Raw genomic sequence first — 20,573 nt, 5'->3', positions numbered from 1 at the left:
TGTCTTTCTTGTGAGGGTTCTTTAAACCTGACTTTATCTTCATTCACAGTCCCCTCCTGAGTCTATGACTTTTTATTAATGAAAGGATATAGAGGTTTAATTCATCTTCATTTTTCTTTTCTAACCCTCCAGATGAATGAATGACACCATCACTAGTAGGGTGGTTTATCTATGTTTTAATAGACTTTTTGAATTTCACTCTTTAACCAGTCAAGGAAGGAGAAAGATTGCTTCCATGAGTGTGTAACATGAGGACCAGGTTATCACAGTGACTAGAGAAATCACATTTAGCTTTGAGAAAAAGAGTAAGGAATGTTGATAATAATTGACCAAGGTGGTGGAGCCCTGGGAATGAAAAAGAACCATTTGTCAACATATTTTCTATCATTAAACATCTGCCAGGAAGAAATATGAAATTTTTAGTACCCTTAATTTTCACTATGTGTATAAGTATAGACCAAGGATCAATCCAAAGTCATTCATGAATTCTTGGCAGTTTATCAAAGAACTCCCCAAACTAAGAAGGCCTTGTTTCACTGCTTGCTACACATCATGGGCAGAGTCCTTGATAGGAGCCCATTAGGCATAGGGAAAAAAGCCAGCAGGCGTGTATTGACTGCCACCAATGTAAACAGCAGCGTTAGGCATCAAAGGAGACATAAACAAGCCTATCAACAGCCCTTGCCAATGCTCAACTTGTATTTCCATTTGTGTTACTGTTGGCTTTTGTTCTGGTGTTGGGTTTGGGATTTTGAATGTCTCTCTCCCGGTTATATTTCTTTGGTGGTGGACATGGCTGATGGGTGTGTTTTATGGAGCCTTTGCACCTGTACCTCAGAGGTCAGTCAGTGCCTTTCTTAGAAGAATATAAAAGAAAAGAACTCAAAACTGTCAAAGTGATTTCAGATATGGGCCATGATTCAGTCTCAAATTGATATGTGTCACTGAGGACCCTGTGTTTGCCCAGGCAAGCATCTCTTTGGTGCAGTGAAGAGAAACCCTGTTACAAGCAAGATCACAGCCCTGCTAATAAAGTAGTCACTAAAATGCAAGGTTCTCTACAAGGGAGTCATGTATTTTCTTGTAAAGTTGCTCTGAGTTAAATGATGGAGACAGGCTTCTTCTTTTGTGTTCACTGCACAGCACTACTTTCTTTATAACTTCTTTGTCTGCAACTTGCCAACCTCAGTGGTTGAGGGAAAACTGAAATTACCACTCCCCTTTCTGTGTCTCTATGATTTTTGTTTCCCTGGGGTCTTTGGTGCAATTGGGGCAACGTGGTCCAGGGAGGGCAAAGTTTTGGCTTGGGTTTCACTCTGGAATTTTACTGAGAGACAAAGAAGCTAACTAGAGACAAAGTATGATTTTTTTTCTGTTTGTTTTTATCAATCAGCAGATGATGACGGGCACAAATATAATTTTCCTATTGTGTCTGTCCATCTAATATCCTATAGCTAGATCATCCTTGTTGGTGGGTAACATCCTTGTAGTATGGTTCCTAATTAACACTAGCTTCACCCCTCATTGAAACAGCACAGAGTCATTCTCAGAAAGTCTCTACATCACATGAAGAACTGGAAGAAGACCAAGACCACCCAACAACTTCTATTCTGCCATCTAGCAGTAAGGATCATAAACCCCAGCTGGGCTTGGCTGTTTAGAGAAATCAATAAGCTCTGGGTACTTTGTGGGATCTTCGGTGGTGGTGCATCCATTGCTCACTTTTACATTTTAATTTTAATAAAAGGTGTATCTGGTGGTGGTCTCTGGTTCTTCTGCTTGTAGACCTTTTAGAAGCCATTGTACATTAGGTACAAACTTTTCTGCTGAGTTGGTTTTAAAAAGTGATGATTATTTCTATAAGATTTCCTTGAAATCCATTATATTAATACTATCTCCATTTTGTTTTCTGGACCACAACTCATGGTATTGGTGACTCAAAAGCAATGCCTTCTGGCACAAAAAAGAAATCATGTCAGTAGACTCGGGTCTTTGGGATCTTGAGCTTCTTATTCCAGTTGCAGACAGAATGGTTTCATCTTTCCCTCCAATAGTTTATTTCCTCTTCATCCTCAGAGGTGGACCAAATTGAGAAAAAAAGCTCAACATCCTGTAGTACCTGAGTTGAGTTCAAGGTCACAATGGGATTAACCTCCCCTTGATGACTCAGACAAATCTCGTAACAACTACGTCTTCTGAGTAGTAGTCACCAAAACCTCTTCTGTTGCGGCTGTAGTCTTTTGTCAAATATTGGTTGTGTTCAGTACCGTTTGCTTTTGGTCTTGGAGGACAAGTAGAAAGATGTGTCGGCAACTTTCCCTTCTGAAGACAAGCACATGGTGGGTGGTGACCATCCAGGTGTGGGCTTGTCATTGACTCCACCTCCACCACGCAGCTAGGAGTGGTGGTAAAGACGGAAGAAGAGGCCCAAGCCTTCCCAAAGACACAACTACTTCTCTGGAAGGCTACACCCCTCATTATCCAGACACAATGGAAAATGGGACTCTCACCCCAGTGGCCCCTGCTAAGACTGGGGTCTTTGAAGAAACCGAAGTGACTGTTGCTGCAGACTTCGACTTTAATGTTGATAGCTCCGTACCAGGTAATTTGGCCATTTGTCATCCGGTTTGCTTCTCTGGAGAAGCAACATATCTTTTCCTATTATCAGGGATATTTTCTGTGCAGGCTGCGATTAGATTACTCTGTGCCATGGGAATGGTTTTCATCATTGGCCATCAATTCTAGTGCCAGCAAACTTGGGTTTATTTGAGATAAATCAAGGCTCCCGTTTCCTGGTGTAATCTCTATTTAGTTTTTGTGACTTGGGTCTCATGGTAGGTTTTCTTACTTTGTCTTTTCTTCATTCTGTGATATATTAACTTGGGTCATGTGAAACTGACATCTTCGTCGATCGAAATAGTTGACTATTAGCAATTTCATATGATTCAGCTAATATATTTTGCCTATTTAGCAAAGCTATACCAAACATTCAAATGATTTTCATTTACTGGTATCTTTCCTCTGACATTATCTTTCATAGGTGGTGGACTGATTCATTTCATTTCATTTTTTGGTGATGGGTTGATATGTAAGCCTTTTCTACTTATGGTGTGCTTCAAAGTTCATGATTCACGGTTAATAAACTGGGATCCTCACTTTTTTTTTTTTTTTTGTAATTGTAAACATATGACTTACTCAACTAAGTCTGACATGGACCCAGAATGAGACCTTTCTCTCAAATAAGCAATCCTCTCTTCTTCTCTTCTTTATTTCTTTGTTTGTATTAATAAACTAATGGTGTACAAAGGGGAAGTGCTTTCTGTGGCTAATAAACTAGAATCTCAATCCTATTAGTGCCTATAATCCAGGTACCTCTTACCACTCAATCGCTAACACATTAAAGATTAACAACCTTAAATACACACACATGCACACACACACGCGCACACACACACACACACACACACACACACACAATTTGTAAAAAGCCCCTACCTCCTTCACTCTCCCAAAAGACAAGAAACTGATCTCACAAGAATCACATATGCAAAACAGATGGTAGTGGTGAGGTTCTGATTGACAGAGGGGGAAAAAACGGGGATGGCATATGTGTGGCATATTTCCTTTGGCATCCTTCTCCAGGGCTTCAAGAAAAAGAGCTTTAAAAATATCAACCTCAGCAGTTGGCAAACCCAAGCCCCCTTCCACTCTGAAGGCTTTGGCTTAGTGTCCTTATTAGTAACCTTCTTTTCTTCATTAAAACCTCAAAGTGCTATTGTTAGATTCCTGCAGAATGAATCAAATTTAGGAAGGCCACCCTGTTCTCATGCTAAAATGGTCCCATCCATGGAGCAACTTAAAGGATTTAAATTTGAAATGGCAATCTTAGTTATAGTTCCTTAGGTCGTTTGCAGAGTCTAATTGCCAGCAAATAAAATACCTTCTACAGAATTACTATGCAAGCGTGCTGATCCCATCTGATCAACATAAGAAAGGTGGTGGTGTCTGTATTTCCTTCCGTTCTCTGTGAATCCAGCGATTCGATTCGTAAACAGCCTGATCCTCACTCCCCATTTTCTTCTAGAGGATTCACAAAGTGTAGTTCTGTCTATCCGTGTTTCTCAATCTACGCACCTATAGCACTGACCTATGCGATGGCAGTGGTGCTGATGGGCCTGCTGATGGTGATGGTTTGGAAATGGTGATTTTGGTGGTGGGACTCTCAGTGTGGTGTTTCGGCAAGTGCTGTTGTCTGTTATCATATCAGGAGCAGTTCCCAGCAACCCTCTCCTAACGGGAATGGTGGTGAGCAGCTCACTGTATTTTCTCCCTAGGCGCTTTTGTAATGATCTATACCAATTGAGAAGCCCTTGTTCTCTGTGTATGTTTCTCATATACTGAACCTAAGATTTGATCTTTGGATTTAAATTTACCCCCTCTTGAGTTTGTCTCAACCGAAAGTTTTCTGTTGATGGATATTTGAGAAGATGGGATCATGCCAACAATTGTTGAAATTATAGGTGTAACTTTTGAAAACACTGTCAGCAGGTATTGATTCTGATTCCCAGCTCTATGTCATTCGCGTTATTTCACTGATTCTTTTTTCTCTTAAGGAAAGTCTGGCCTTTCTCCTCTCTGGATAGTTTATTTTTCCCACATTCATACCTAAGATTCATTTGCCTCAGACTCAGAGACACCTCCTTCATGCTGCGTTTGCTGAGCCCGAGTACACCCATTTACGTGATCATATTTCAGTATGGAAACTCTTGTCCAAGCTAAGAAGTGTCCTGCTCAAATCCCAGCCCCACGAAAGCATCATAGTAATTTCCTAGAATATTATTTTGCTCTGCAAGATTTGGATTTCTACCCACACCATTATTTTAGTGGTCATCCAAAATGGCCTGCGCTGCCTCAGTTTCCTTCATTTTGATTAAGGCTCTAGCCCACTCCTCAGCATCTTAAAGATGAACAGTGACTTCTTGGTTGTTAGCAGATGCTGGCTTCCTGAAGACACACCCTATGGAAGTGAAGATCACAGTGTGATGAACACACAGTGCTGACTTTTTTTTTCTTTTTGCCTATTATTCTAGAAGGCCGAGACACATCCATGGACCCCAGGCATGGTTCCGACACTGTGACATATGGATCCGGATCAACTGGTGAGTTTGAAATGTTTAGTCACTTGCTATTATAATCTCCCAACCTGATGATTGCTAATGAAGCATGAGTCAGTGTCCCTAGAGAACTGTCTCACACTTAAAAAAAGAAAACACATGGATTTTCAGCCACAGGGAGGGCTTTATTAAGTCACTCTGCTGGACCCCACCCTGAAGTTTCTGATTCAGTAGTCTGGGGTGGGACCCAAGCATTTGTATGCTTAGTAAATTCCCAATCACCCCGAGACTGCCGGGATGGATACCACACCGTGAGAACCAGCACTCTTAAAAAGGAGCTTCCATCTGGAAAAGTGTGGAAGACTTCATACAGTTCTTCCGTGCTCTCTAGTGTTGTGTCAACTTGCCTCAAGCTAGAGCCTTCGGAGAGGAGGGAGCCTCAACTGGGAAGATGCCTCAGTGAGATCTGGCTGCAGGCAAACCTGAGGACCATTTTCTTAGTGACTGATGTGGGAGGGGCCCCCATGCTGGGGCTGGAACTACTGCTGGGCTGGTGGTCCTGGGTTCTATAAGAAAGCATACTGAGCGAGCCGCAGAGAACAAGCCAGTGAGCAGCACTTTCCTCCACGGCCTCTGCATCAGCTCCTGCCTCCACCCAGGTTGGAGTTCTAGCCTTGGCTTCCCTCGATGGGCTGTGATGTGTAAGCCAAATAAACCCTTTCATCCCCAGCTTAGTTTTCATCACAGCAATAGTCACCCTAACTAGGACAACCCCATCTAACACTGCCCCCATTCGAGAGCCCCTAGGAGAACTCTTTCAGCATAAAAGAGCTCGTGTTTGATTCTCATTCCTCTCCCTAGAAATTGAGCAGGATGATCACAGGGTCTGAGAGCCAATGTCTTAGCTGCAAATCTAGAGATATTGTCACGGGGTACCCTTTAAAGGCCACATGGCAGAATGAATACCAGGAAAGTGTTTAGCATATTCCTGGCAACTGATAAAGCCAGCATTTGAGGATTTACTGTGTGCCAGAAAGACTAACCAAAACGTCTCATTTGTACATTGAACTACATGAAACTGATATTTCAGTAGGGTGCGCATGCCCAGTGCTAGAGAGTTTAGGGTTCATTTTCTATTAACTCATCTAATCACCTTGCAAACCCTACTACAATACATGAAAACAGTATTATCATCTCCTTATTACAGAGGAGGAGAAGGAAAGGTAAGAGAAGGCAAGCAACTTGCCAAGTTCATATGACCAGAGAGTGGTGGAGCCAGGTTTCAGGCCTGGGGTCTCATATTGCCGCTCCTAAGTCTGGTCTGGAAGAAAATTCCATAATGACCATAATTACTGCCAGAAATGCATTATTAAATAAACTGCTGTTGGCCATGACTCAGATCAACCCCTGAAATCATTGCTCCAGGCAGCAAAATCTGACACGACGCAAGCTTACTTCTAATCCCTAATGCTGGGGTTACAGAGAGGTTCTCTCAGCACTTCCTATCATGAGTTCCTGATCATCACGAATCTACGTGGTCCACAGGAACCAGGAAATCCACATAAATTAGCATCCTCTGCCGTGGGCTTGGAACCCCAGTGCTGCCTCTGGGGTTCAAGCAAATCTGAGGATGGATATTTACACGATGAGTTTGATAACAGCCCTTAAATGTGGGAGCTCTGGCTTTGAGGGCTCATTAATAATTACCCTGAAGTAGAGACAGATGTTTCGAGCTCGCTGGGGTGCTTAGCATGCTTGGTCATCCCCAGCTTCTGTTTCCTTGTCGGTAGGAAGAGAGATCGTGTGACCTACCTCAGCAATCTAGGTGGAACACGAGGTATTGAGAACATAAGAGGTTATTATTTGAAGGTGTGGTTCCCCAAACCAAGAGACCCTACTACTGTGAGTGTAGTCTGTGGACCAGCCACAGAGACTGTGCACAGAAGCTTGTGGAAAGGGCCTAATCGTGCCCTATGCAGATCCAAACCGGATCAGGGTCTGAGTTTATTTAAGCCCCTTCCCCTTCAGCTCGTTTGTGTGGTCCACTCTCCACTGCCTTTCTCGCTGCCGTTAAAGCCAACGGAATGATTTCTGTGCCCATTTCTGTGGCTGGGCCCCATCTCCAAACTGGTGTTCCCAGTGTCCTGCTTTGCAGAACTCGTTCTCCAGGCCTGTTTCATCGGGATTGGATTTATGGAGCTCTTGGGCACAAGGGAAGCCTGCTGTCTCTGGCCCATCCTCTTGGGCTTTTGCTTGAAGTGAGAATCAGGTGGGTGGGAACTGGTCTTTTTCCTTTGGCTCCTATGCAGGTGTCTATTGTTCAAACGGGAGGTCTCATCTTGTGCACACACCTAGATCTTTCCTTGCTGGGAGCACTTCTTTGGAAAAGGAAAATAGATTATGATCTATTAATGGCCTCCCTTTCAAATATCAAAGGCTGCCATGAGTCAGACAAAGGAGACCGGTAGGAGTGGCTACCCTTTCACAGAGGTTTCCAAGGCCACAGTGCTCCGGCTTGGGTGGCTGCTGTGCAGCACATGTGTGCACATGCCATGTGCACACACAAACCTGCCAATTTCCCAGGACACCGGCAGGTGGGTAGAAAACCTACCATGAACTCCTTTGAGATCTGAGAAGAGAGGCCACTCTCAGAACAGTGCGCGTGCTGTGGAAACAGCACAGAAGTTGCCTTGCTCCATTTTGTGGAGGCCTTAGCAAAACACCAGACTGTCCACACTGAAGCCACCCTAGGTGGTTAGACGCCAGCGCTCACTCTGCAGAGCCTAAAGTTTGGATCTCTCAGAAAATATTTTCTTTTGAGCCCCATCTTCGTAGACCATGAGCTAGCCAACAATGTCTTGCCCAGGTTTTGTTCCCTTTGGTGGCCTTCGAGATCCCGGAACAGGCTGCTGTTTAGTGGCAAAGAGTAAAGGAAGAGAGAAGACAGAATACCAAGAAGTTTCTTTTGAAATGTGATGTCTTTTCGTTTTGAAAAGGCTTCTGGATTCTGACTCATAAACTGTCTGTCTCACCGTGCTTCCTTCCAAGCCGGGTTTTCTGTTCATTCCCTGTGTCTTTTAGTGGTAGAAAGCATTTATTTTTCTAGTATGTTTTACTGTTTTAGCATAGACTCTATTAACCATTCATTTATAGATAGAAAAAGCCAGTGCTCACCCCTCCTGCCAAAAGAAAAAAATAGTGTTCATATTAGTGCCTATAATATGAGTCCTACGTTGTTTTCCATTGCTGGGATAAAGACCACAACCAAACCTTTCCTTGGGGAGGAAGGGTTACTTGGCTTTTATGTTCTGAGTCACGGTCTACTGAAAAAACTCAGGGCAGGAACCAGGAGGCAGAGACTGAAGCAGAGACCATGGCGGAATGCTGTTTGTGGGCTTGCTCTCCATGGATTGTTCAACCTGAATCCTCATACCACCCAGGACCATCTGTCCCAGAGTGGCACTGCCTGGTGGGCTGGTCCCTCCCATAACAATCATTAATCAAGAAAACGCCCCCTGGTGGGCTGGTCCCTCCCATAACAACCATTAATCAAGAAAACTCCCCCATAGACTTGCCTACAAGCTAATGTGATGGAGACATCTTCTCAAAATTCTTTCATCACAGGTGACGCTGGCTTGCTTGTATCAAGTTGACAAAAAACTAAGCAGCATAATGCATGTGATTTTTTTAGATTCACTTTGGACTTTCAGAAGTAGATGACTTCATTAGGGATATTATTTAAACAAAGATGTTATTTCTGAAGGTTTGGAGTTAAGCTTGAGATTTCATATTGGTAGCCCGCTCCCTAGTCATGGGATGCTGCTGGTCTACAGGTCCATAGGCAAGGTCTTAGAGAGAGAATGTTGTAACTGCACACAGCTACTACTATCATCTACTTCTTTAAGTCTCTGTAAGACAACAATGAAGGTGTTCCTGCTATGACGTTCATTTTATAAGCCAGAAAACAGAGGCTCCGAGGTGATAATTTGTCCTGGCCCATATTGCTAATAATTTAGGTCCTAAACCCAGGATGGACCAGAACTGGATCTCAGGTTCAAACACTGTCCGTCACTGTTCCCTGCAACAAAAATCCCATTTGTAAGCCTTAGCTTGGTCACACCGAACTTTCTTGGGAGGCGGAGAGTGAGATGATACCTTTGCCTAACACTTTGTAAACGTCTGCGTCTTGAATCTATTTCTAGAGTCTAGTGAGGCAGTGGTTGGAGGGTAGCCCAGGACAATGCTCTGGAAGAAACTCCTGGCTATACATTCCAAACTGGGGCTGAAAAAGCTCGCTGTTTCCCCCCTTAGGACACTCAAGTGGAAGTCAAGAAGGTGGAGCGAACACGACTCCTCTTCCTGGGAGGAGACCTCAGATTCCAGGTGAGTTTCACGCCATGAAGCAAAAGAAAGATAATTAGAGCAAGGTTCTCACAAAGTCATAGGAAAGACCTCATCAGTACATCCTGCACCTCTCTGCAAGTTTAGGGATAAACAAAAATATGATAGCCCCTCGTGGGACAGAAGGGAGCCCTCTCTTTCCCCCTCTAGGTCCCTCGTGTCCTGAATGAGCTCACATGGAGGTCTGCCACAAAGAACTGGTGTGTCCTGAAGATTCCTTCCCACATGAGCAAGAAGACCCCAGGGCAAACCCAGGTCCTTCCTGTCTCAACCCATCTTCCCCTATATTTCTAGGACTAGAGATGAAACATGTAATTCTCTTTGCATTAGTGGGCAGGGAGGAGACACGGGACCATCCGTGTTGGATTGAGTAGAAACACTCTTCTGCTCCCCAACCTACTTTTCCTTGAGGAACAGCCTGTTAGTTCAGCCAGAAGGAACTTTTTAGAAAGTACGACTTGGACACGGAGGGAAGCTGTGACATCTGACTGTCCCATGCTACAAGATTTAGCCTTTGATGCAATTTCTTCTTTTAGCACGGGGTTGAAACTAAGCATATGCAAAGGGGGATTCCACACAGGAAGTTTCTCTTACTGTGGTAAATTACCCTTTCAACTCTTCCTCCGGGGAGCTCCAAAGTGGCTTCCCTGTGGCCCTCCTCCTTTGTCTCAGCTTGCTGACCACCTGAGGAGAATCAGGCAGGGAATGGGCAGGCTGAATTCAAGCAGGGATTCATTCCACTGTAGTGAGGAGGAGTGTGGAACACTCAGTGCTGAAAGTCAGGCAGGGTGGGGGAAGAAGAACAGAAATGGCTTCGTCCCTACAGTGTCCCTGCTCTCTTGAGGTGAGCCAAAGAGGACGCACAGTCTAACATAAGAGGAAAGTAGGACTTCCAAGGAGAAGCGGGCATGACTGCCAAGCTCCTCTTTCTTTTTTGTCAAGCCTTCCTTTACTGCACACACCTGCAACTGAATAGGGTCAGCTTCTCAGTCTCACAGAAGCCAGAGTTTAAAACATGTGGACAATATTTCATTAATCCACAAGTGGTACATAATTATCAAATAAACTTTAGAAAATGCAACTTAGCAAATGGGTGGAAATACAAATCCCTTACTATCTTTCTCATTACCCAGAAGTATTTAAGCTGCATTCTTAACAGATATTATCCTTAATATTTATTTTCAGAGTAATTGATTTCAAAACTGCTGTATTTGCTGTTGAGTTAACGTTCTCTGCTGGTCAGTTCCACTCTCCGTGCCATTAAATATCTTTCCCTTGAATTATAACACATAACAAATGGATGTATTTTAATTTATTCATTTAATCCCTCATCATTGGATGTTAAGTCAGTTTCAACTTTCAGGGTTATAAAGAGCATAATGACGGACATCTTTACAGCTGACTTTGAGATCCTATAACTTTCTGAACGTGTAACTTCTAAATCAGAAAGTCTGAGTATTTTGGGATCTGTTAACAAGTGGAGCCGAACAACTGAAAGGAGCCATAGAAATCTATCTTTACCAAACCACGAGAATGTCCTTTGCCCACCGATTATGAACTCCATCTTTGTTTTGAGTGAAGCATAAGGCAGATGCTCTTACATCGGCATGGAATGTTTCTGTCATGAGAACTATAAATGTCCTTTGATTTATTTAACATTTCACCAAAAAACATGTACAGTCTTCAACAGGTTGTTTGAGATGTTATTGGATAGATTTTTCTTCCAGCAGGATTTGACTAACTGTTGATAAGAGATTAATACAAGATGCCTGTTGGATGGAGCATCTACAGTCAAGATTGTCTTAGAATATTCTAGCTGCACCTGTTGGTCATCCCTCTCTGCAGAGTTGACTGTGGTATTTTTTATTCCATGAAGTCTGTTTGTGAAGCTCATGTATGTCCTTGGTTCTCTCTTACCAGAATGGCTCATCATCCTGGCATCTCTCCTGGCACTGGCTCTGATTCTGGCTGTTTGCATTGCTGTCAACAGTAGGCGCAGGTAAGAGAGAGCCCCTTCGGCTTTCCACTTTGAGGGGTATTGTGGGATTTGGGCTCTGATTGTAGCCTTGGCAGCCTTGGTACCCTGGGACTTGTTAGACATGCCTGGTTTCCAGCCTGACACCAGACTTCCTACATCAGAGCTTGTAATTTAACAAGATCCCAGGGAGTCCTGTACATGTCACAGTTTAAGAAGCCTTTCTCTGTCCCATTATCCAGAGAAACAAAACACCAGCACCCCTCCTTTTAAACAGTGGTTGGATCTTACTGTTCTTAAATTTTCCATGGTTAAATCCTATGGTGACTATCTGATAAAAGTTATGAAATACATCACTGGGACGTCATATAAAGGTATATTCAGTGATTGGCTCATTAAACAAGCACTTGCTAAGTTTGTTCATGATTCGCAAAATGTTGTATAACAAATTAAGAATTAGTTTTCTTCCCTTGACCATTGTAAGCCCAGGCATCTTCTAGAATCTTTACCCAAAGTTGGTACAGGTCCTGTTTGTTTTGTTGTTTGTTTCTCTGTAAGGATGTTATTTTGTGTTTCCTGAAAGTTTCAGTTGAAGGGATTCAGGACATTGCCTAAGAAAATCTCTACCATAGTGAGGTCTCTGAAACAAAGATGAACATTCGTATGTTCAGCACCACAAAACAGGCATCTCATCCTTGAAGCCCCTCTCTCCACCTTAACAAAGGCTTAGTATTTTTAAAGTTATTTAGGTAGTATATACATTTAATTAATTTATAACCAACCTCCAATTAGAATACTACCCAAGGCGAAATGCAGGACCACAGTAACTCTAGAAACAGGAGATGTGAACTTTAATCCAGGAAACCCCAAAAATATCTAAGTCTACATTCCTGCCCAGATACTTTAAAGATTCTTTGTTTTTTTTCCAAAGTGTCTGCTACAGACACTAAGCTTTTTGTAAATATCCTTTGTGATTGTCTCATGAAAGGTTAGAGTCTTCTTGCTAAACTGAGTGGCCTTTGCCATGTCTCTAAGTCACATTACAGCCCCCCAAATGCTCAGATTATGAGCCCGCTGAAAAGAATTATACACTTCATTATTGTTGTTGTTCAGAAACAATAAGCAACTATTTCCAGTGCCCAGTATAGTCTTTGTAGGCTTTCTAATCATCTGCAGAAACTGAATAATGTTGTTTTATCGGTGTTTAGAGTTAATGAAAGTACTCACTCAAGTCACGGTATTGCTACCTATACTTTGAGAGCATAAAGAAAATATTAGTCATGGGCACTGACCACATATGGAACCAAAACTGGAGGGACATTAAAGAGATCTCCTCTGGGCTCCTATGACTAGATAGAAACAGGTTAATTTTCTGGTCCATTTAAGTACGTAAGTTGGGGAAGCCTTTAAAAGACTTTTTATTCTTCTTCTTGGCTTCCTTGTTTTCCCTTGGATTATTTTTGCTCAATTAAATATGAATTTCCTTTTGTTTGGGATCAGTCTTTGATGTATCACATATACAGTCCATAAGCTTTGCAGATGTCACCTTGGTGATGTTGCTGATGCTGTTGGTGTGGGTGGCCCTCCTTAACATCTCAGCTGTCGCTGAGAGCAGTTGGAGTCTGAACATTGTGACATCTTGTCCCACGTGGTTCTTTGTTTCCTCAGCAGCAGAGAAAGAACCTCATGGCCTCTCCTCCTCTTGTCTCCAGGCCAGCCATCACCCTAGCAACAGGCAAACAGGGACAGGCAGAAAGAAGCTGGCTGAACCAGCCTCGGGAAAGCAGCTTCATGGGCGCCATAAATTACTGTGTCCTGATTTGATAATTGAAAACAGATTTGCCACGCCACTGAAGGGTGGTTAACGGCCACACAGGCCCCTTCATGTGTGTTGTCTTCCTAAATCTAATAACCCATCTCTAATCCTGTTAGGAGACAGGGGCCTTTCTGCTTGAGCACTGCATTTAAGAGAGACAGGGAACTCTATTTTCATCATCGAGAGTTTGGTGGAAAACAAGGCCTCCAGAGGGGATTCATTTATTCAACAACATCCTTTGCAGGCTTTTGTGACTGTTAGCCCTGATGAGGAATGACCCCTTTGGGAGCTGAGCAACCCTTTCTTGGGGGAGGGGGTCACCTAAAATTATTTGCACATCAGATATTTACATCCAGATTCATAACAGTAGCAGAATTACAGTTATGAAGCAGCAAGGAAATAATTTTATGGCTGGAGGTCACCGCAGCACAAGGGATTGTTTTAAAGGGTCACCACATTAGAAGGCTGAGAACCGCTGGTTTAGAGTAACCGTCTGGTCCTGCCTGCACGCTCGGGCATATTGTTATACATACAGCCAGAACTCTTTCCTTTGATTTTCATCCTCCCTCACAGCTCTCCAGTTGATAAGCAAATGAGACTTAGTCAAGTTGGGCAATTGTCCTCTAAGAACACAGGCTATGCCGCCTGAGAGTTCTGAATAATACAGCAGTGTTCTCCAGCCTTTGCGTTATCTTACCAGCACATCGAGGAAGGCAGGTGGTACGTTGGGGGTCAGAGCCTGGTCCCTGGGGTTGTTAGGGTCAGAGCCCGATCCCTGGCAGCTCTAGCAGCTGACTTACCCACCCGTTCCCAATAGACCAGCCAAACAGGCAAGCCACCAGTAACCATGAAAATCAGAGAACCAAGAGGTAGTCAGCATGGGCACACTGAAAAGAGGAACAAATAAAGCTACCCCATGACAACCCTCCCCCGAGTCGGTCTTCAGAGTCCAGACACGAGGTTAAGGTTTAAATAGAGGGCAAGAGGTATGGACAACTAAGCGATTCTGGTGAAGGCATGATCTGACCCATCCTTAACCCAGCATTGTCTGGACCCCAGGCTGTCCTGCACCGCAGTTGTTACAAGGTATGAGAACTAGGTGAAATTTCTATCCCAAAGACAAGTTTCTCTCTGACCTGCCCCAGAATTCAGCCTTTTTCTCCCTGCAGGTATGAAATTCTAGGGGACTTTTTTTTTTTTAACAATTTGATAGCCCAGAGGAGGGGCGCCAAGGTCTCTATAGGATGTCATCATCCCCATCAGGGTGGTTACAGTGGAAGCAGCCACCAGGGTTCACATTGCGTGGCTTTCGTCCTGCTAACAACTGCAGCCAGGTTCTCTCCTGATTACCCCAGGTCCAACAGCCTGAGGCTCGGAGAAGTCAGGGAGCTGCTTCAGGTCACATACAGCTATAAGATCTCAACACTAAGCCTTCTAAGGCCTTCACATGCCTCCTGCTATGTCCATGGACCTCACCTGCACTCCCAGCCTTCCTCTGTTTCTTTCACAACTGGAACATCTTTCCTCCCATGGTTCCCCACACCTGTGCTGGAAGATACAGGATCTACTCCCCATTGAGGCAGTATATTTTGACTTTCCCAAACAGGAGATTAAAGTTTGTGGCCTTGGCAGTCTTACAGGGAAGAGCCACGATCACATATAATAGACGTTTTGACTCTAGACCTTGAAATATCCAGCAGCAAGGAGAACCGTGCCAACTTCATTCTGTTTCCAAATCTTCATCCTGACAGGGCCAGGCGAGCCCAGCCTTTTCAGAATCTTAGCATCTGAATATGGACTCTATCGTTTTGACTTCTGTGATCTCAAGGGGGCCCCCAAAGTGCTCTGCTCCTCCGTTCCCACTGCTGCAAAATGGGAGCGATAGCCGTTTTAATAGTGTTATAGCAAATGATTTGTACTTTGCCTGGAATCGACCGGGCATTTAATAAGTGCTCATTTATTTTCTCTCATCAAAGTTATGAAGCTATAAAACTTGGCTTCCATTAGCCTAATCTAACTGCTTTTTGCACACCAGTGGGCAGGTTACAGCAAAGGGGAAACTTTGAATCGGGCTGCATGGGGCCAGGCAGTGCTATCAGAATCACAAGGCCAAGGTCAGAGTCACGCTTTCCTATCGAAGCCCACTTCCTGCCTGAGAATCTTGAGTAGCATTGCTAAGGAACCTTAAAGTGACAACACATGGCTTTTCTTCCGTTGGTACTAAACATCCTGTAGCAGGACTCTGTAAAGGTCAACCAATCTTAGAGGAAACAAATCAATACGGCCTTGTCCTTCTGGGACAGCGCTGCTTTCTTATTCTCCTGACGTGGCAGCGAGGTGTCGGCTGATAGAGGAAGTAGCAGAACTTTCTTGAATACACAGATCGAAATGATTTATGATTGCAGTCGTCATGGTTTATCTGAGGCTGCGGAACTCCGGAGCTTCAGAGGCAAACATCTTCTTTGAGCAGTATGGGGGGAGGAGAATTAGGACTCCAGAGTCAGACGGATCAGGATCCAGATCCTTACATTGTTGACTAGCTGAGAGAGACTGTTGAATTTTCAGACCCCCAAGAGTTTCTTCAGCTAAAAAGGGGATGGGCTGCAATGATAACTTTGGGTTTCTGGAGTCCTGATTCTCAATATTGACTGCAGCAGAAGCCTCCACAGTGTGCTGGTTATTCTTTGCTTTGTTTTTCCAAATATTATGGACTGAACCTAAAGCATTATGCATGCTAGGCAAGTATTCTACCACTGATATTTCTATCCCTAGATCCCTTTTGCCTTCTTATTTTAAGACTGGGTTTCAATGAGTTATCCAAGATTGGTCTTGAACTCATTTTGTAGTCCAGGAAGACCTTGAACTCATGATCTTCCTGTCTCAGCCTACAGAGTAACTGCAATGATAGTCTGTTAACCTCAGATCCTGGGCCCAACACTTTCTGATTTCTGCTTCAGGAAGCAGTAAAGTGGATACTTTCCACGTCTGAGAAGTCCCTGGGTGCTTTAGCTGCTAGACTAGGGACCTCACTTTAAGAAGTGCTGGAGTCAGCTGGGCAGTGTTGGCACACACCTTTAATTCCAGTTCTTGGGAGGCAGAAGCAGGCAGATTTCTGTGAGTTCACCATCAGCCTGGTCAACAGTGTGAGTTCCAGGACAGACAGGTAAACACTGAGAAACCATGTCTCCAAACAAGCAAATGCTGGTGTTAGGTGTTAGGAAGTCCAAGTAGACAAGGTACCATGCCCAGTGCTTAGCACAGAAGAAGACCATGCTAAATTGTACTGACGATCATGGTGATGTCCGTAGTGATGTCAGTCATGATGATGATGGTTGGTTGATTGATTGTGCATCTTTTCTCATACAATGTTTTACAAACTCATCAGGTGTGGGCAGAAGAAAAAGCTGGTGATCAACAGTGGCAATGGGAAGGTGGAGGACAGGAAGACAAGTGAGCTCAACGGAGAGGCCAGCAAGTCTCAGGAAATGGTGCATTTGGTGAATAAGGAACCATCAGAGACTCCAGACCAGTTTATGACCGCCGACGAGACCCGGAATCTGCAGAATGTGGACATGAAGATTGGGGTGTAGTGACTACCCCAGTAGCTTGGAAAGACACCAAATTGCTGACATGTCAATACTGGGAGCTGGGACCCTTCACAGATGCAGTGTGCTACTGATTACTTTCATTGGGGATAGTTTCAGCATAAAATTTTCTATTCCTTTTACATTTTTAAAAAAGTCCGTTCCAATTTATGAAAACAGCATTGCTTTCTGAAACGAGGACCCAAAGAATATTCCATTAAGAATTTGACTCTTCCAGTTCCTCCTGAGAGGCCTTGCATTCCCAGGGTATGCTACAGGTGGCTTCTATCAAATTCATATTCTTGATCCCTATTGAACCCTTTCCCTACCCTAAGTTCCAGGTAATAGTGACCAGCTAGGGACTTTCCCCAGGGCTTAGAGGAATTGGTCTCTGGGAGGAAATTTGAATGGGTCCATATTGCCTCTCCAGCAGTCCAGTCCTTGGGCATTGCTTTCCAGTGGGGTGGGAGATCAGGTGTACTGGTTATACACCCTTTTTATAGACTCCCCTCTCTGCTGGAAAAAGTTCAGATGCTTCTGAGAGATCCCCAAAGGGTGATGCTATTTATCTATAGTAAGCTATTTATCTTTGTTTTTGAAATATCAAACCCTGGAGGTCATTTGTTCAATATGACATTTTTTAGGTTACTTTGTCAGAAGCGTAACAGGGTATAAGTTGATTCATAATAAACACCTGTCCATCTTCCAGCTTGACCTTGTGCTTCAGTTTCTAATCTGCAAGGTCTGAGTCTTCATAGCGTATCAGGATGACTTTAGAATGGTCCTCCTAAACCCATGTTAGGGCACCTGTGCCCAACTCGGGTTCATCCAGCTGAATCTCATAGAAGATCAAGGAAGGAAACATTGTTTTGTATCTAGGGTATCAAAAGGGTTTCTTTCCTATTCTGGAATCTGAATTGTCGGTAGGCAAGTTTTGGTCACTTTGTGCTTTGGTGGTCACCCTTTTCTCTTTCTTAAAGGGCACATTAAATTTCTATGTCCTACAGTTTTTAGGGTCCTATTTCATAGAAGCCAGTTCTAGTAGTGATTTCACCAAACAGTATGGCGGAGGCTTGTGATGCCTTGTAATAAAAGGAGAAGCCAACCAAAATTAAAGTGTAGACAGTGAGCAGTAGTTGGCATCATGAGGGTGTGGTGTACAACCCATCCCACTATTTCCATGGATGTGTTTGTTGACATTTTCACAAATAGTTGGTACTCAGAATGAGTTGCCTGGGAATCCCCCAAAAAGCCACAGGGCTGCCCACTACTGGAATCTTATCACCAGACAAGCAGGTTTATGGTTTAGCCATGGAAGAATGGTATTACCCTTTAACCTCATATTCTTTTTACATACTGGGTAAGTGTTTGGTGGCATTTATTCATCTGCCAGAATGTCCCATTGCTCCTGGATCTTCCCAGGTTACTTGTAGAAGAAATTAAATCCGTAAGGTAAGGTTTCCTGTAAAGTAATACTTCTTTTCTAAGGCTCCCATGATGTTACTGTTGACTAAGTTTATATGTTTAATATTTTTGTCAAATAAAAACAAAACAAGAGAAAAATTTCCCATCTAAATCTGATTTGAGTTTATGTCAAGAGTGGACTCAGGCTTTATTTAAAAGCCATACACAGACTTTCCACCACTCATTCCCAGCCTCAGCTCTTCCAATCCCCCTTCCTGCCTCCTTCTGTCCCTGCTTACCTCTTCCCAATGCCATGGCTTCCACAAACTTCCTTTTTCCTTCCTCTGTAAATGCTACTAGTCAGTTTCATATTTAGACACCTAGTTTTCTTCGTCTTTTCCAGTTGAAATAGACACAAGGTTATTCTTTGTTGTTCTCCGTGGTGTTAGGATGCCCCGTGTCCTTAGAGCTGTCCTGGCTAACCAGCTCACAACGAGCTCACTGTAGGCAACGAGTCACTCTGCCATTGGTATGAAAGGGCTCTGCCAAGCTCTCCTTGATCCCTAGATACCCTTTGGAGGCACGAAGAGAGCCATGGAAGTCTCAGGGCTAGAGAGAATTCTCTCCCCAGCCTAGACATGCCCACCAGTGGGTTGGGTTGGATATTGTTTACTGTGATTGTTATAGTTCCTGTAGCATAGCCTGACTTTGTGTTACTCCTATCAATCACTTGCTGGGTGATATAGACTAAGTCATTGAACTGGGAGCTTGTTAATAAAAATAAGGGGCAGGCATGTAGTGATTCATGTAAAGTAACACAAGCACTTCAGATGTCATTTTCACTAGCAATTGTAAATCTGTATCCTGAAGGATTTCTTTCGAGTAGCCTTCGGTAAAAAAATCAAGAGGGGAAAGATACCTTCACATCTGTGTTTTGTAGGTTCTAGCTAGATAAATGGATGTTTCCAGAACCTTTAAAATGTTTTACATTGACATCCTTAGTACCAAGAGTTGGCTTTATAGCCAACATCCATTTAAGACTTTTGCAATGAAGTGGAAGAAAGAGCCACCTTCTCTGGAAAAGTAAAATGTTCAGAAGAACAGGAATTGTCCACTCTTACATCCTATTTCTTTGAGTAAATCTTCTGGGTTGACATTTCAAATGTAACCAATTGTAATGTTTGTACAATGACTTTCGCTATTGTTCCTTTGAGTTTTTCAGAGACCACCCTCCCTTTCTCTGGTTTTTGTATATTTATTAATTGACCAATAATAATGAGGAAAGCATGGTCTGTGTACCCAACTGAAAGTGTGTATTGGAAAACATTAAAAGGTCATAAGAAATGGAAGCCATGGTCTCTGAGGTGAGGGGCCTGGGAAGTGGAGAGGGGCAGACTGGATGTTTGGATGTCTGACTAACATGGAAGAAGTCAGAGGTTCCTGAGGCAGCTGGGGTCATGTTCCTTTATTTGTTTTGTTTGCATGTGTGTAGAAAAACTTGTAGGAGTGGACATGTTTGTGGAAGCCTGGGACCGAAATCAATCAAGGTCATCCCTGATGGTTCTTCCACCTCATTCCTTGAGGCAGGGTCTTTAAATCAAGTCCAAAGCTCTCCAGTATCGCTACACTTGCTATGGGGTTCCATTATGCCCACCCATTTTACATGGGTTCTGGGGATCTGATCTCCAGTGTTCACACATGTGCTGTATGTATTTTAACCCCTGAGTCATTTCCAGAAACTAGAACTCTTGATCACCTTTCTTCCTAAGTACTTGTAGTAAGGTACCGCACCGTAACCAGCTTCCTTCTTTTTTTTTTTTCTTAAAGAAAGAAATAACAACAACAACAGCAAACATCTAGATGAGCTTCTATCACTTGAAATTGGTGTTGAGGAAAAGTTTGACCCCACAGTTCTATTGTTAAGAACCATCTAAAAAGCAAGTCAGATGCTGTCAAGTGTGACTTCCTAAAATTTCTAGAACTGTCTTCAGGCTCGATTTAAGAGAGTAGAGAATATACCCCCATTCCATCCCTTATGACAGCTTCTTAACCACAGTTACGAGGCACTGAGGCTGTAGCTCAGTTGAGAGAGTACTTGTCTGGCATAAACAAGGGCCGGGTTTCCATTCCCAGCATTGCATATATAGATGTAGTGGTATATGTCTGTAATCCTACTGTTTGGAAGGTAGAGGCAGTGAGATCAAAAGTTCAAGGCAATTCTTAGATCCTTAGTCAATGTTGGGCCAGATAGGACAGTATAGAGATGAAGAACTATTCTC

The 20,573-nt window shown here is 43.4% G+C and overlaps 1 protein-coding gene across 5 annotated transcripts in view; it reads left to right on the top strand.

Moving 5' to 3' along the window:
* Window positions 1-17,601, top strand: part of Cd44 (CD44 molecule (Indian blood group)) — an 81,333-nt gene extending 63,732 nt beyond the window's left edge. For 4 of the 5 annotated variants that reach the window (XM_041678849.1, XM_041678847.1, XM_041678848.1 and 1 more), the window contains 6 exons: window positions 1,534-1,623; window positions 2,396-2,602; window positions 5,091-5,159; window positions 9,426-9,497; window positions 11,436-11,514; window positions 16,692-17,601. In XM_041678849.1, the coding sequence (XP_041534783.1) occupies window positions 1,534-1,623; window positions 2,396-2,602; window positions 5,091-5,159; window positions 9,426-9,497; window positions 11,436-11,514; window positions 16,692-16,896 (722 nt within the window). In that variant the 3' untranslated portion in view covers window positions 16,897-17,601. The remainder of the gene's footprint in view (window positions 1-1,533; window positions 1,624-2,395; window positions 2,603-5,090; window positions 5,160-9,425; window positions 9,498-11,435; window positions 11,515-16,691) is intronic. The other variant, XM_041678850.1, reaches the window with a different exon arrangement.
* The last annotated feature ends 2,972 nt before the right edge of the window (window positions 17,602-20,573 follow it).

The sequence above is a fragment of the Microtus oregoni genome, unplaced genomic scaffold (assembly GCF_018167655.1).
Source record: "Microtus oregoni isolate MIOR12 unplaced genomic scaffold, Mior012 000031F_ref0000149, whole genome shotgun sequence".
Lineage (NCBI taxonomy): Eukaryota > Metazoa > Chordata > Mammalia > Rodentia > Cricetidae > Microtus > Microtus oregoni.
Note: the sequence above shows the minus strand (reverse complement) of the source record. Positions and strands in the feature narration are given on the sequence as shown.